Genomic DNA, 16,459 nt, shown 5'->3' with positions numbered 1-16,459 from the left:
ACGGCGAGTTGCTCTTCACCTTTTCTGCAGCAAAGTCGCCTTCTCAAAGGCGGAGCCGACTTTTATTCCCATTTTAACAGAGGGTGTTTGGGAGCGGAAATAATCTATAGAAACACACCAGAAGGACTTCTTTGCATTTGGGAGCCCCCTTTTCAGCGGGCACAAGTTTTCATTTCCTCTTCTGATCGTGTGTGTTTTTAAAATTACAAGAAAAAATGAACCGAAGCTTTAATCGGTCTCAACCACTGCGGAACGTGGATCTCAACGCCGTGGAGGTGAAAAGCAAGGTGGGTAAGATCGAATTGTTTTTATTTTATCATCGCCGAAATGTTTGGTTGGCTTTTAAATACGATATGCGATAACTTGATTCCAAACAGGCGAAAAAAACAGAAAGGGTGTTTGCACTGGAAATTCTATATTGTATACATTTTTGACATGCTGTATTGGTTTGTATTCTTTTTTTGTGAGTTTTAACGTGATTGTGATCTCTGAATATGTTTTTTTTAAATAGAGGAGTGTTTTAATTTGAATGGCATGTGTCAAATTAATGTAGGTTGTGCTGTGTTCAAATAACCTTGTTGTTCTGGACATTTGCTAATTAAAAGAGACGAACTGTGAAAAGAAACCAAATTGCTTGAGTTTGCTTAGGCCACGCTACGGTGACAAAGAAAAATCAATATTCAAACGCACCAAAAAAATTGTAGTCCCGATTTTTGTGCAGATGAATCCAACGTTGATAGTTTTTTTTCATCGTTCCGTGGCCAAAGCACGTCTACTGTATCGTGATAACCACCGATATGGCTGGAAAAAAAACAGCAATATTTTTCAGGAATCGATATTTCTATGTGATACACACTCTGTACATTTCCAATAACACAACCTTGGCATATCAGCCGAATTGTCCTACATCTGATGATCATCACCACAGTCATGATGAGCTAAAATGAACGGATCTCTTGCCTTTATTAATGTTTGTCACCATCGTGATAGCACAACAATGCTCTCGTGCAAATAATACAGTCATTGACTTTTATTCGATTCAAGTTACGAGCAAATAAACGCTTGTGTTTTCGGCGTGATGTTGATCCCATAACTTTGATTTATGCAGATTTCCAAACACACTCGGTAAATAGTAAACATCACTGAAACTCAACTGTTTTTTTTTATGTAATAGAGGTGGCCAGTGTAAAGTAACTCAACCTTCCATTTAATTATGGATGGTTAGTTGCAAGAGTGCACACTAACATTCTTTTTAGAAAATGATACGATACACAATTATACTAGTTATGTAACAGAATATCCATCATACAATATTATTGCAATATTTTTCAGCAAAAAAAAAAAAAAAAAAAACCAAAACAATCGTATCGTGACTTCGAAAGTGCATTGTTATTGATATACTAGAAAACCAACGCATGCATCTTTGACATTTGTCACGAGGTGCGCTTGACCTCCATCCACCCAAATATGGACTCTTGCATGCACCTCCAAGGCAATCAGGAAGCTGCTTGACAAACTGGTTTGTTGGAGACAGAGAAAAAAAAAGATAATCTGGATCTTAATTAAATAAAAAAATAGAAGACAAGTCCGCAGGGGGGCAAACATGCTTGAACATGACGTGATTAATGTTAAACTAAAGGATGCATCACTCCCAGGTGTTACATCACCAGCCGCCCTACATCCGGACGAGATATGATTCATTAAAAAAAAAAAAAATAAACTCAAATGCTTCAAAAATATGTCCATATAATTTCATACAGTGACAGATCTCAACTGTGCTTTTTAGTCCAGCAACTCAATTAGCGCACAATCGCCCCTATCGTGATCCCACTGATAAATTTAGCAAAATAGTGTTGGAATATTCCATCATGTGTCATGTATGTAGAAGATATAGAAAAATATCACTGTCATATTGGACAGGGATTTTTAATTTACCATGTAAATATTGTTTTTGTTGCAAAAGTATGTATTATACTTCCATTGATATCGGCATCGGAGCTGTATCATGATACCGTTGATATCTTTGGAATATGTGTGTGTGTGTGTGTGTGTGTAATAATCTAATAATAATAATAATAATGATACGTTACATTTATAAGTGCCTTTTAAAATTCTCAAGGACACTTTACAGTCACATGATATTTTTTCTGCATGTGAGCGGCGGCTATGCATCTTGAAGGCAAAAGTGTGTGTTTATTTATTTATTGTGTGTTTGCTTATTTATTTATTTATTTGTTTGTTTGTAAAGCTCGTCTTTCCATCTTTTCAGTACGGCGCTGAGTTCCGCCGCTTCTCGGTGGACCGCCACAAACCGGGCAAGTTTGAGGAGTTCTACAAACTCATCCTGCACATCCACCGCATCGCCAACATGGAGGTGATGATCGGATACGCCGACGTGCACGGAGACCTCCTGCCTATCAATAATGACGACAATTTCTGCAAGGCCGTTTCCACTGCGCACCCCCTGCTGAGGATCTTCATACAGAGACAAGGTAAAGTCCATGTGGGGCTATTATGGAGGAAAAACCGATCGATATTTTGCCACATAAATTATGGATTTCAGCAAAGTTAATGTACGCCATATCATCTCTCACACGTTGGGAGTGCTCAGCCTTTGCACGACTTTCAGCTGTTAAACTTGATCGTGATATGTGATGATACCTTGGCTTACGAACTCAATTGGTTCCCAGACAGAGTGTGTCAGGCAAAAAGTGTGTATCCCAAAAATTAATTGCCCATAGGAAACCATTAAAATTTGACGCCTGTGCTGTCACATGACATGTTTGATATTGAGTCGGAAGCCTTGCATGGCCGTTGATTTTCATTCATTTCGTTTTGAGTGTTACAAGCAGTCCATTTTTTGACATGAAATGCATCTTGGCTGGGAATAGCTGCACTGGACCAAAGACCAGTTTCCTGTCTGAATATTTCCTAATCCAATTACGTTGGGCCTTTTTGTTTACCTCATGTGAGGCTTCGTGTGTGTGTGTGTGTGTGTGTGTGTGTGTGTGTGTGTGTGTGTGTGAGTGTCTGTTTGTGTTTAAAGCCCTCTGATTGGCTGGATCATTCTGTCTGCCCAGTTAAGCCCTGTGTCTTATCCAAAGGAAGGACACACACACACACACACACACACACACACACACACACACACACACACACACACACACACACACACACACACACACACACACACACACACACACACACAACCCCATAGAAATCAGGTCATTGAGCAAAGCTTGTATCCTGGCATTCCAGACATTACTGGAGGACAAAAGATGGCAATGAAAATCGAGCTTCCCTCCGTTTGCGGTGGGCATGCGCGCGTAAAAAACACGACATCCCATCAGCCAAATGGGAAGTACTCATCTTATTGATGAAAATCTTTCTTCAGCCGTCATCTGTACTTCTTTGAAGGTGTCGGACGTGTCACTTCTCAGCCGAGAAGCTTCGTCAGCCAACTAAAAAAAACCCTTTTATTTATTTTTATTTTATTTATTACTTTTATTCATTTTATGTATTTTTATTTTATTTATTTGTATTTTTTATTTTTGTAGTTGTATTTGTGTAGCTGTTTCTTTGTTGGTGTCATGTGTACACACACACACACACAGCGACCCAGTAAAAGTCCAAGTAAGTAATTTAAGAGCTGGATCCTTTTCCGCCACTCTTTCGGTGCTGTTCACTGAGAAACACGGCTCGTGTCAAATCCGTTGTTTGAAATGTCGGAGATGGTCTGGACACAAACAATGAGGCCTCCATTGTGATGACCTGGTCGACAGGCACTGTGTGACACGGTCATCTCACACATATGCGCACACAGCCATGACGCATGAGGTGGTCATACGTTTTTGGCACGCCCGCATACACACGCGGTCTAAGTTTTAGTTGGTCCTCGGGCAACGGTAGAAACATCACTGTTTTTTTTTACATTTGGGGCATGTACAGCATCGCATTGCATAAGTGCCTGACCTTTATGTGACTGTTTGACTGACGGAGTAGCGCTTCATGTTTTCACAGCCTCCACTCCATCTTTGATTTCATAACACTGTAGAGAAACATCGAAATGATGAGAAGCGCCCATTTGTTGCGCTTCGATCGCTAGGAGTTATTATTGTTTGCTTTCTGAAGAACGAAAAAGACTGAAGGTAGACATCCAATTTCCTCTGGGTAGGAACGTTAGCTTACTTGTCTTGGACCCAACTTGTTTTTGTTCCGTACATTCCCATCATATTATCTTCGGTTTTCTTGGCGTCATTGCGGGCGTACGCTGGCGTGCTACGCAGGGTTTCAACGTGTCCTTTTGGGTGCGTTTGTGGACGCGGCCAACTGCTATACATCTGGCCTCTCCGTATATGCCAAAGGCCTTATTGCGCTTGTGTCCACACAAGATGGATGTCGGGGGAGGGGCATTGGGCATTTCTGGAAAAATAGGGGCCCTTTCCCAAACGGCCAGTAGATTTCCGGCTGCATGGACTACGTTTCGGCGCACGATGACAACATCAACAGCGACTTTAAATCTCTATAAAACTCCTGTCATGTTTTTTTGTTTTTTTGGGGCATGTTGGAAGCCTCCCAGGGATGATTAACTCACATGCTCGCCATACCACGATGAGACTGAAGGCCGTCTTTCCACATACCAGGCATGGGAATGTGATGACTCTCGGTTCCATCTGATTAAAGGTTGTGGTGTCACTTAAGCAGGCGTTCCTGATTTGTTTTGTTCAGTTTTACCCCATTTATAGTCATGATCAAGGTATGAAAAACCAGTTCTTGACACCGGGTACATAAGAGGTCAGGCACTGTAGCCTCTTTATCTTATATGACTGTTGTGTGTGTGAACCGTCACGTGAAAAATCACGTGACAAGGTGCTATTTCAATTTGGTCCTGTTTTATTTTAGAGCTGGATCAATGTAGCGTTTGGGATGCCTGGAAAAGTGCCATTCAATGTTTTGTTTTTCTATTTCCATTTGGATTGACTTGAGTGCCTTTATTTTTTCACTTAAGTACTGGTTAGCTCTTCTTTCAACAATGCCTGTACGCTACTTTAAAGTTTTGTGGCATACCGCAGCTGCTTGAAACTTTAAGGACACACAGCCAACGTTGTGAAGCCAGTCTGAGTTCTTTGTTGGTTGTTGGGCAGGAGCAGGATTTTCTGGTGCATCTAGTATTTGAAGGTGTTACCGACTAGTAGTGAAAGGTTCGAGGATATCCTTTCTGAACTCCTACTTACGTCTGATTTCTGGACAGATGAAGAGTTAAGCCCAGAGGTATCGTAGCAAGCAAAACAGTCGGGCCTTTGGCTCACCTCATCTGTCTGACCTCACCAACCGCCTAGCTACCTAAAGAGACAGACACTAGAGCTTAAGCACAAGTCTGTTGTCAAAGTCTGCAGACAGTCCCGAGTGGAAGCAAAAGCAGCCCGGAAGAAAGGACGACGAACATTTCCCGGATTTACATCACTTGCGGGGACGCTCTTTACCCCTCATCGGCTTGCCAGAGGTGATACTTTACAGCACAAGGTGGTACCACAGACACCCTAGCTACCTCTGGAAAGACTTCAGAATCCTTCCGCCATCAAGAAAGGTTATTTTGGAACGCTTTCCACCAATTGTGTGCACACGTGGCGAGAGTATAAACCCAGGTCTTTGTTGATGACAAGTGAGCGGACTAAGAAGTCTTGAGACAATGCCTCTTGGAGTAGAAATGGGACCGCGACGTACAGCGGGGTGCCGTCTCGCTCGTACTGATGAAATCCCAGCGTGGTCCATCTTGTAAATAAGCAGGAGAGGCATTTGCGGCTATTTGAAGACTTGATTTGGATGCCTTGTGATTATTTACTAGCGTCACCCACTATGACCACCACTGGTGCCCCCCCCCCCCCCAACCCAGCCCGGTCTTTTTCATTAAACTCGCAAGGTTTGTTGTGTTTGCCAAAGCTCTGGTTGGCGTTTGCGTCTCCTTTTCAAATTGCTTTCCGACCACGCTTTGAAGAGTGAACCTCACCCCACCCCTCGTTCCGCCTCCTACCCCGAGCGGGGAAATTTACAGACATTGTTGGGCTAGTTCAGTGGTTCTTAATCGTGTTGGAGGCACCGAACTCCTACGGTTCGATCGAACCCTGGTTGAGAACCATTGGACTAGTTGGAGGTGTTGGTTTATAGTTCAGGCGTTGGTGTGCTTCATGCTGCCAGCTCGTTCTTCCAAAATGGGATTGGTGGCTGACAAGTTTCTTCATCAATCGTCTCATTGCCAGCGGGGGGGTTCATACATGCCTGTAGTGAAAACAGAGATGATAACCTGATGACCCGATAAGCTATCCGCTGTAGTAACCGCCGTCCCCAAAAGGGTTGGACGAGCAATTTCAAAATGATTCAAGTGTGGAGACTTATCAGATGGTGTCGATTCAACTACAGCTGATCTTTCCATATGTCAAGGCCGTTCCTGCGGAGTCTGACCTGTGCTGACTTATTTTACATGTTTGTAACGACAGTGGCAACACGCACGGCTCTGTTTGTGGCGCAGGGGAACTATACAACTTTGATTTTGCCCTTGTAGGTATCACTACTTTTTTGGGCTACTTGTGAGTAGTTTTGCCACCTGAGCCTAAATCTCTTGCGGCACCGCGATTGAAGAAATCCCTCCCACACCCGCCCCTCACACCTCGATCTAACCCAAAGGATCACAAGCAAAGATCACTTCCTGCACGTGCTGACACACATCCTCGGCCTCTTCCTGCCTTCCCCCGCTTCTTTGCTTCACTGACTCCGCTTGCTTACTTACTTCATCTCCTCGGCCTGCTCGCAAACATGTCAGTGGGAGTATTTCCACACCAGTTGTCACGCGTCTATTGTTTTTCATGGAGCCAAAGTGTCAGAGCCCGCAAGGGTACTCCTAACGCCGCGCTCCATTTCCTTCCTTTTCCATCCAAAAGTGCTGACGCTGTCCGATTCACGCTGCCAAAAGCGCGGCATGCAAATAGGCATCCCAAAAAGTTGTTTTGATGCCCCAAACAGTGATTTATGGACGAAAAGGTTAGATTATAAATATTTTGACCCTCTCATGATGTTAGCAACTTATCACTGGTGATGTTCATGGTCCCGTCACAAGAAAATTGGCTCAGTTTGAACCAATCACAGGCCTTTGGTGTTACACCAGTACAATAGGCAAGCTGGTAAAGCCAGAGTCTAAAAGAAGGAGGAGGGAGGAGGGGTTAGGAACGGGCGACAGCTTGTCCCATTGTTTCAGCCTCATGACCTATATACTGTATCCTTGTTGAGCTGGATACTCATTTGGGTGCTAAACCCCACAAAGGCTGGCGTCAAATGAGTGGTGGAAATGTCTGCAGAAGGCTTGGAAATCTTCTCTAGAAGGGTCAGCCAATCCTCCATGAAGCATCTCCAGTTGGTCCACAATGCTGCCGATTGCCTCTGGACTGGTACTCATAAGAACGATCACATAACTCTACGTTTGTGCACTCCTAGATGAACAAATGTCGCGAGCAATCTTGACGACACAAGGGCTCTGTTCATCCAACCTCCTCAGAGTCTCTCGCGTTTGTGGCTCTGAATTTAACAGGGCAATAAGTGACTCTGCAGCCTTCAAAAGGAGAGTGCAAGATGGCCCTGTGATAGAATGGACAATGCTTGCAACGTACACAAACCTCTTTTATAGACACAGAAAGATGGGCTGAGTTGCCAATGCGGCCAAGCTAAACTGAGCCGAGCCACTTTGTAATTACGGTTTCCCAAAATAGCCTCTACGCAAATAAGGCGAGCGCACTCGTCTTTTGGATATGGGCCTATGGGAGCGTCAAAGATTATTAGGCCTTGAATTGAAAATGTTCTTTCAAATGCCCGCATGGGCATTCTTCTAAGAAACGCAGAAATGTTTAACTCGTGCCTTTGCGGCTGAGCGACATTTCAGATGTATCATTCGAGCATGCCAGGCTTGGCCTGGTTGAAGCTGAGCTGTAATTAAGGAGGAGCTGCTAGCAAGCAGCCTCCGAGCAAACCAGTCACTCCACCCCTTGCGGAACCCACTAAAAGCCACTGTGAGCCCAGCTGCCTTTCTTCCCGCACTCACTTCAGCCTGATTCAACCATAGCCCTGCTCTAAAGTTGATCTTGGGACTTTCCAGATGAATCTCTTTCGGAGAAGGTCACAACCTCTGGACTTCAAATGTCACTTTCAGGAAACGGGATCTTTTTCGTGTAAAAATCTGGACAACAAAGAAGCCTATATCCCACACAGACCCCACAAAATACCATGATCTCGCACAGTCAGCAGATGATTCAATGCGGTATGACGTAGAAAAGACTTAATGGACGCCAACAACAGGATGGGATCGCCCTGTCTCTAGGGTTGACCTTCACACTTTAGTGCCCAATACAAAGAGGCGTCTTCCCGTTTCTGTTACGGGTCTGATCCTACCTACAAGGAGGAAATCTACTGGGTCTACCTCACCTTCTTGAAAAATCCCCCGAAGAAACCAACCCCCTTTCAACACAGGGTTTCAACTCTTCTGGCTCAGTGACAAGTTTGATGATACTAATACACCAATAATAATAATTTCTAAGCGCCTTTCAAAACTCTCAAGGACACTTTACTACCTCCAAAGGTGGCAACTGTCTCTGCAAAACCTTGTCAAAAGTGGGAATAATGTCGGCTCGTTGTTCTAATTAAAGGACGTCATTCAACAAATAAATTCAATGAAATAAGTTCATTAAACGGTTCCATGTTTTGCTTGGAACTAAAGCGCAGACAAGAGTTTGCAAAATCCTTTTTGCACGGCCAGACTGTTTGCTGGCTTTTCTAAAATTAAAACATGATGGCAGACGCGTGTGTTGAAAATCAATTTTACTCACCCGTGAAAAAACAGACCCAGAAGAGCAACAGAGCCGTTGTATTTTGTTTGCTTGTTTGTTTCTTGTGCACTTTGAAGGTCAACACTCACTCAGAAACTTGTTTTATTTGTAGCTTAAAGGACAACCGACACCATTTTTTTTTTGTTTCCTAACTGACATCCGAAAAACGTTTTATAGCATCTAAAATAGCCAAAACGTGCAGGCTGATATTTTTAGTCGAATGCAAAACACCAATAAAAATGACTTCAAGTCTCTCAAAACTACTTCAAAATGTCCCCGGAATTTGCAATCGATTAAAGAAGTCCTCCCGTATCAATTGGAGCCGTCAGGACTCCAATGCAGCGTCCCAGAAAATGTACAAGATGCCGTCCAAGCTCCGTTGGAAATGGGATGATTTGTCTGCTGGGAATTTGTGTCAACTAGTATCAAAGAGTAGTCTTACAAGCTTGATAGCCGGAAAAAAAAAATCGACCCTTAGGTCAAAGTCCAGATGTACGTACGTTAAAGTCCCACGCTTACTTTGCCCCCGATTCTGTGTATGTACCATCTAAAGTTTAGAGCCTGTTACAGAGAAAAGAAAAGTGCCAGATTTTTTTACAGGCAGTCGACTTGTGCGAGAGGCGCACGCTGAGTGAACTTCAAACGTGGAAGTTTAGCGTAGCAACAAGCAAATGCTTTGATTGGATCAATGAGAACATGACAGACCTCTTTGAACTTGAAATCACAATATTTTCCCAGGCGGGACGCAAGTCAAGTCGCAATATGCATGTCTTTGTTTTATTCCTTTTTTTCAGTTTGTCAATGTACTGAATGTCTCCAGATGTGGCGAGACTTTCGACACATTATGTCATAGTTTAGCGGTGCGACGTAGCATTCGATCACTACCTTGGGAGAAAAGAGCAGAATGTTTTAAAAAATTATCATGTTGGACAATTTCGGGTGAGTAACCCTCTATTGTTGCAATAACTTACAAACTTAATTGATTCCCAGAAAGTGTGTGTCAGGCGAAAAGGGTGTCTTCCAAACATTAATTTCCCATAGGAAACTATAACAATTTAGAATAATCCGTTTCCATGTCCCCATAAAACAATTTTCTACTAAATAAGGCAAAAAGTTCGTCTGCCAAGCATTTATTTCCCATAAGAAACCATTAAAAATTTGAATAAACCATTCCCAGTTCCCCATAAAACCTAATTTCCTACTAAATACAGTAAAGTCTCGTTATATCGATATTCAAGGGAGTCCGAAAAAATATCGATATAACCGGGACTATCGATATATCCGATAACGATATAACGAGACTTTACTGTAAGCCTAAAAATGACACAAAATAGACCTTATTTTATGTATAATAAATGTGCTATTGGATTGTAATTAAAGAAATAAAGTGTGCTGTATAATAAAGTGGTTTTATTGACCTTTGTGATGGTCGTTGATGGCTTGATGGAATGGAGTGGCCACTTTCATCAGCAGTAAATGCATGATGAGGAACGTAGCCTTCTTCTTCCACCATCTTGAATGATTCCTTGTAAGCTTTGGCAGCTTTATCGTCAGAATTGGCTGCCTCAGCATGACGACTGACACTATGAATCCCTGTACGACGCTTAAAGTTCTCGAATCATCCGTGGTTTGCCTTGAAATCATCAAAGGATTATTAACTTCCTCGTTGCCTCTTGATGATATCCGAGATATCCGTCTGATGTCACTGTCTCGTCACGTTGCATGACGATATTCAAATCACGCAGAGTCCCTTTGGCAAAAGAAAAACTGAATCGAGATCACTAAAACGCGATTTGTTTAATTGCTCTATCACATGAAAAACAATACCGATCTCCCGCTCACACATGAGTCGGTTCAAGGAAATGGGCCATTTGTTCATTGGTATCAGCTAAACTAATCTATTTGGTCGGACCTCCCAACCTCTTAGCATTCCTGCTACATGTGTTTTGCTAATCCCGTTTGTCTGCTTGTCGTCTGTCATCTGCCGGCCAGGCCGTCGAAAGATTAGAAAGTGACTCCGGGGTGAGAGAGAACCACCCGTCGCGGTTACGAACTCTGTGAATCACTGTTACTTTAAGCGGCTACAGTTAGCAACTACAGCATTGAGCTGCAAAGCTAAAGACATAGAGACATTTAATTGGGGTAATGCTTTATTTTGATCATTTTTCCATTGAGCCTCTCCTGCTGTTGAAACGAAGTGCTTAGGTATGAACGTGTGTTTACTGGGATTATCTGTCCTCATGGCATCCGGCGGCTCCACCGCAGCTACATTTCGCTTCATCCTCCTCGAATGTCTTCAAAGGAATTTAGCGGAGTTGCTTCCAAATGCTTCCCTTTTCAAAACTACTTTTTCCTCCATGGGAAATCATTCAAGTGAAGGAATCAAATCAAATCAACTGTAGAGGCTACTTATTATTTAGCCAGTTGGTTACTTGACTGGCTACTTAGTTAGTTGGTTGGTTAGCTAGCTAGTATTTAGTAGGGTATTTATTTATTGATTTATTCATTTGTTTAGTTAGTTGGTTAGTCAGTCAGTCCGTCAATTAGTTAGTTAGCTAGTTAGTTGGTTGTTTGGTCCGTCCGCCGGTCGGTTGATTGGTTGGTTAGTTATGTATTTTAGTTTTTTACATTTATTTATTTATTTAGTTGTGTATTTATGTTGAGTTGGTTATTTGTTTGTTTGTTTTTGGTTTGACATGCTGTACTTCAATTCTAAAATGGCCACAAAAGATTCTCTGGAATAGCCAATGGCAGAGCAGCTAGAAGTGTGTTGCGTTCAGGTAAACTTGGAACTTTGACCAGCCAGCCTCACTCTACTTTTTATCCTTTCATATCTTGAACTTTCTTATTGAACTCTGTTTTCCTGTTGATGTTTTGTAACTTGAAGAGATGTTCATAAGCAGAGGTATTATTGTATTTGACGGAACTGTTGAAATAAAAATAATCTGCAGGCCAAGTAGGTGAACGTGTCATCACATCGTTTGTTATGCATCACGTTTTAGTTTTTTACATTTTTAAAAGTCAATAATTTATTCAACTATTGTTTGCCATTGTAATGAGGGGTCTAGTAACAAGAAAATGATTATATGTCTGTTCTTTTATTACATATGAGATGTAATTATTTAAAAATTGGGAGAGATTTTAGCAAGCATCATGCATGTTGCTATGCTTGATTGATGCAGGCTAAGTAAAATGGTATGTGGCCCCCCCCCGCAGGCCTTTGAGACGGACACCAGTGATGTCTGGAATGCTCAAAGTGCCCAACGCTGCTGTCGGCCTGCTGCTTATGTCATTGGGGGGGGGGGGGGGGGGTACCTAGAGGGACCTACGGAGAGCCTAAAACTCCCTTCCCCACCCCCTCGTGTGTCCAAGGTTGTTTTAAGTCATCCCAGATGTGCCGGAAAATGTGCTTGGGTAGTGGCGGGGAGGCTGCTCGGAAATGGGAGAGAGCATTGGGCATACGACACGTATGCAAAGGTGTGAGAAAACCTGTTGGTGCTCAGTGTCTCTCATACATTGTTTGCACCCGACTAACTTGATTCCTGAGCTCTTCCTAATCAACAGACGGTGGAAAAACAACCAAACAAATTTCCGTGATTGCTAAACCAAAACTTCTGTGTAAGGTCTCGGTCGTACAGGAATTGGTCCATCGATGAAAAGGCTTTAGCCGTCATCTGTACTTCTTTGAAGGTGTCGGACGTTTTGCTTTGTATCCAAGAAGCTTCGTCAGCAAACTAAAGTCTTACTGGTAGTATCGGCCCTATATATGTGTATATATATCGCTACTGTCCAGACGTGGCGGTGCCGGACTTTGCTATGATTGGTCCCTGCTCTCAGGTTGGGGGGAGCAGAGGACTAATCCCTGCGGCCGACTGAAGCAGACCACCACTGCTACCACTACTGCAGCATTTACTGACCTCACGCTTGCACTATTTGCGCTTTGCCCCTATGTGCCCCCCCTCCCCCTCCGTTCCAGCGATTATGGGCTCTTCTGTCACTACGCACTTTGTCACACCATCATGTGGGAGCAGGGGAGGGGGTTTGGGTACAGATTGAGGTGGTCCAAGGGGGTTGTTGGGGTGCAGGAATGCGAATGAATGGGCTGTGGGTCGAAACGCCCTAGACGGGGTTGGACAGCGTGTAACTCAGGGGTGTCAAACTCATTTCACATGGTGGGCCATCATCATATTAGTAATGCTGATGAGGTGATACCGGAGCAAGTGGGGCAATCAGGCCAGTTGTCAGTCAGGACAATAGGGGTAATCGGTGGCGCTGCAGGGATTAGTCCTCTGCCCCCCCCCCCCCCAACCTATCATAGCAGTGTCCGGCACCGCCATGTCTGGACAGTGGGGTTTATATATATATATATATATATATATATATATATATAGGGCAGATACTACCAGTAAGACTTTAGTTTGCTAACGAAGCTTCTTGGACAAGAAGCGAAACGTCCGACACCTTCAAAGAAGTACAGATGACGGCTGAGGACACCTTTTCATCGATGACCCAGTCTTGTGGTCTCAAAACATGTTGGAACTTCTCAGGTCTAAAACCCACATTCCACCAGAAACTGTCGGAACAATCAGACAATGGAAAGCTTCTCCGTAGAAGAAGATAACAATGAGAGAGACGAAGCAGCGAGTCGAAACATGTTGACGGGGTGGAGGGGGGTGGGACGAACCGGCTTAGCGATTTACCTCCAGGTGGAACGCCACAGGAATGGACTTGTTTAAGGAGAACCCCCTCCCCCCAAAAATGCACTATCTAATCTTACCTCCTCAGACAGACAGACAGGAAACGGACACCAGGAAGTGAAGCTCTCTGTTTTGAGACCGTTTGGAGAAAAAAAACATGCTGACTTGCACTACAACGGGACACCTGTGTTATTTGCTGAATGGCTCATTCTTTTTGTATTGTTTTTCTGGGGTCATTTTTGGCCTCTTCTCTAAAACTCCAAAAGATCTTCCCAAAATGTTTCCCATAAAATATTCTAAGTCATCATTTAGGGAATATCTCTTCCTTTGTGATGTGAACCTTTCCATCCGATGTCCGCTGTTGAAGAGGACGTTTCCAACCAAGCGTTCCAGTTTGGTCCTGAATGGCTTGGAACGCTAAATCCTAATTGCCTTAAAGGACAACCCACGCCTGCGGACAAGTTGTGTTCATAATTTGTAAAATCACTTCAAATGACTTCTACTGAGCATATTTCACGGCATGTCGCTATATTTGACCTTTTAAGACTGCGCTGAATATTCAGGAAGTCTTGTTTTCCAGTTGGTGACGATTCCTGACGTGACGTCACGCCAGGAACGCCCCTGACCGAGAAAGCGACACACAATGCATTTTGGGTACTTCTTTTCATCTGAGAACACATTAGAAGGAACACTACATAAATAACGCGATGGTGAATCGTTGTGTTTTGCAAAACAGGGGTCGGGTTTTCCTCTCTTCCTTTCCTTTTATTTAGTTTTGAAAGGCGCTTATAAATCAAATGGATTATTATTATTATTATTAGTACTTCTCTTTCGTAATGTTTTTTTCTTTTTTTTTCATTTTTGCAGAAGAGATGGACTACGCAAATTTCGGCACAAACACCCTCACCCGCAAGAAAAAGACGGTGGGGGCTCTACGTAGCAACGACATCAACCGAAAGAGGGCGCACATCCGTATCGGCATGCCGCAAGATTTCCGTCCGGTCTCCTCCATAATCGACGTGGACATCTTGCCCGAATCGCATCGCCGCGTTCGACTTTATCGCCACGGTTCAGACAAACCCTTGGGATTTTACATCCGGGACGGAACCAGCGTCCGGGTCACCCCCCACGGCTTGGAGAAGGTGCCGGGGATTTTCATATCCCGCTTGGTTCCCGGCGGGCTAGCGGAAAGCACGGGTCTGTTAGCGGTCAACGACGAAGTCCTGGAAGTGAACGGGATCGAGGTGAGCTGGAAATCGCTGGACCAGGTCACGGACATGATGATTGCCAACAGTCACAACCTCATCGTCACCGTCAAGCCCGTCAACCAGCGCAACAACGTGGTCCGCGGCAGTCGCATCTCCGGGAGTTCGGGCCAGTCCTCGGACAGCAGCGGATCCACCGGGTACCCGCTCCTGTCCGCGGCGCCGGGGGCGGTCCCGCTTTCCGTCGCCCAGGGTTACCAGGACGACTTGGAAAGCGACGACGAGACCGACATCGTCATTGAGAGCAGCCTAAAGCGACCGTCGCGGAGGTCCAATGCTTCTTTGGCGTCAAACGCATCTCGCGCGCATCACCAGCAAACATCTAACGCCGCCGCCACGTCGGGTCCGACGGCGCCGCCCAGTCCTCCGTCACGCCCCGCTTCGGTGGTTTCCACCGCTTCTTTTCACTCTCAGACCAGCCTCAACGGCGGCTCGCATCACCACCAACACAGCAGCCTGAGCTACCAGCTCTTCAGAGACCTGAACCTCCAGCAAAATCAAGCCGGCAACCAGTCGCCCTACCACGCAAGCGATCCAGCACTCCGTCACAGTAACGGGAGCCTGCACAAAATCCTCAGCTCGCTGAAAACGGACCCGAGGCATAGCCTAGCGCTACCGAGGGGAGGGGTGGAGGAAGATGGCACCGTCATCACGCTATAATAGCGTCAAATATGCCATGGCAGAGACTTTTCCCCCCAACCTCAAGATCATTACTGTAATAATAGGAAGTTGCACGCCAAGGATCATAGAAATTGGTCATACTTTATATTCGTGATGGCCAAGTGAAGCTTCATGAAGCACATGTGATGGTTTTTGACTCCTGTAGGTAGGTAGCGCACTTGGTTTGAAGCTGCAGTGGGTTTTTAAGACATTTCCTTTGCATTTAAACCAAGAGCACCATCTGGACAGTCAAAAAATATCACAAGTGCTTCATGAAGCTTCGTTTTCCCATTACGACTGTATATACACCTTGGATTTTTTTCGCCAATTATTAATGTTTCTTGTCTTTAAAAAAAAACGAGTGATAAGCACCAGAACAAATGTATTGTATTTTTTAAAACGTAAGTGACCACTTTTCTTGAGATTCTTTTCATTGTTTAATCATGGGACCAAAGTATTGTCTTTTGAAAGAGTAAATCTATATTTCTTGGATGCCTCGACTATGTTTTTTTTTAATTGATCTTTTCAACGAATGTGATGAAATTCTTGTATCTGTTTCAATAAATTATTCTTGAAATTCTCAGTGTGCTTACTGTGTTGACTTATGATTTCATATTGACACCAACAAAGCTTTTTGGATTTGCCTTTATTAGACTCACAATGGAGAAATTTACATTTCACAGCAGCAAAGTGATGTTTTTGATAGGTACTAAGCCTTCTACCTCTTCTCACCTCTTTACTGATGTGCTGTGTTTACAAAGCATATCGCATTGTATATCTACATAATCATCCTCAAGGCCAAAATAGTCCGCTTTCGTCTGCACAATCGAATAAATCTTAACTATGACTCGACAGATTTCTCTTTTAGTAGCGCCCCCACTGCATCTAAAAATAAATCAGCGAATGAAAAATAGCGCAGCTCGATGATCTTTGACTTTGAAATTTAACAATAAAGGCTGCCACCTCGCGG

General features: G+C 43.9%; 1 protein-coding gene across 1 annotated transcript; it reads left to right on the top strand.

The window, feature by feature from the left end:
• On the top strand, nt 1–16,069 carry pard6gb (par-6 family cell polarity regulator gamma b). Its single transcript, XM_089023766.1, has 3 exons — nt 1–287; nt 2,270–2,492; nt 14,432–16,069. The coding sequence occupies exons 1-3, from the start codon at nt 216–218 to the stop codon at nt 15,487–15,489; spliced, it is 1,353 nt and encodes a 450-aa protein (XP_088879892.1). The 5' UTR covers nt 1–215; the 3' UTR covers nt 15,490–16,069.
• Nucleotides 16,070–16,459: the final 390 nt, after the last annotated feature.

This window comes from Hippocampus bargibanti, linkage group LG20 (genome assembly GCF_051943395.1).
Source record: "Hippocampus bargibanti isolate YZ-2025 linkage group LG20, ASM5194339v1, whole genome shotgun sequence".
Lineage (NCBI taxonomy): Eukaryota > Metazoa > Chordata > Actinopteri > Syngnathiformes > Syngnathidae > Hippocampus > Hippocampus bargibanti.
The sequence above is the reverse complement of the archived record's forward strand: the minus strand, read 5'-3'. Positions and strand labels throughout refer to the sequence as shown.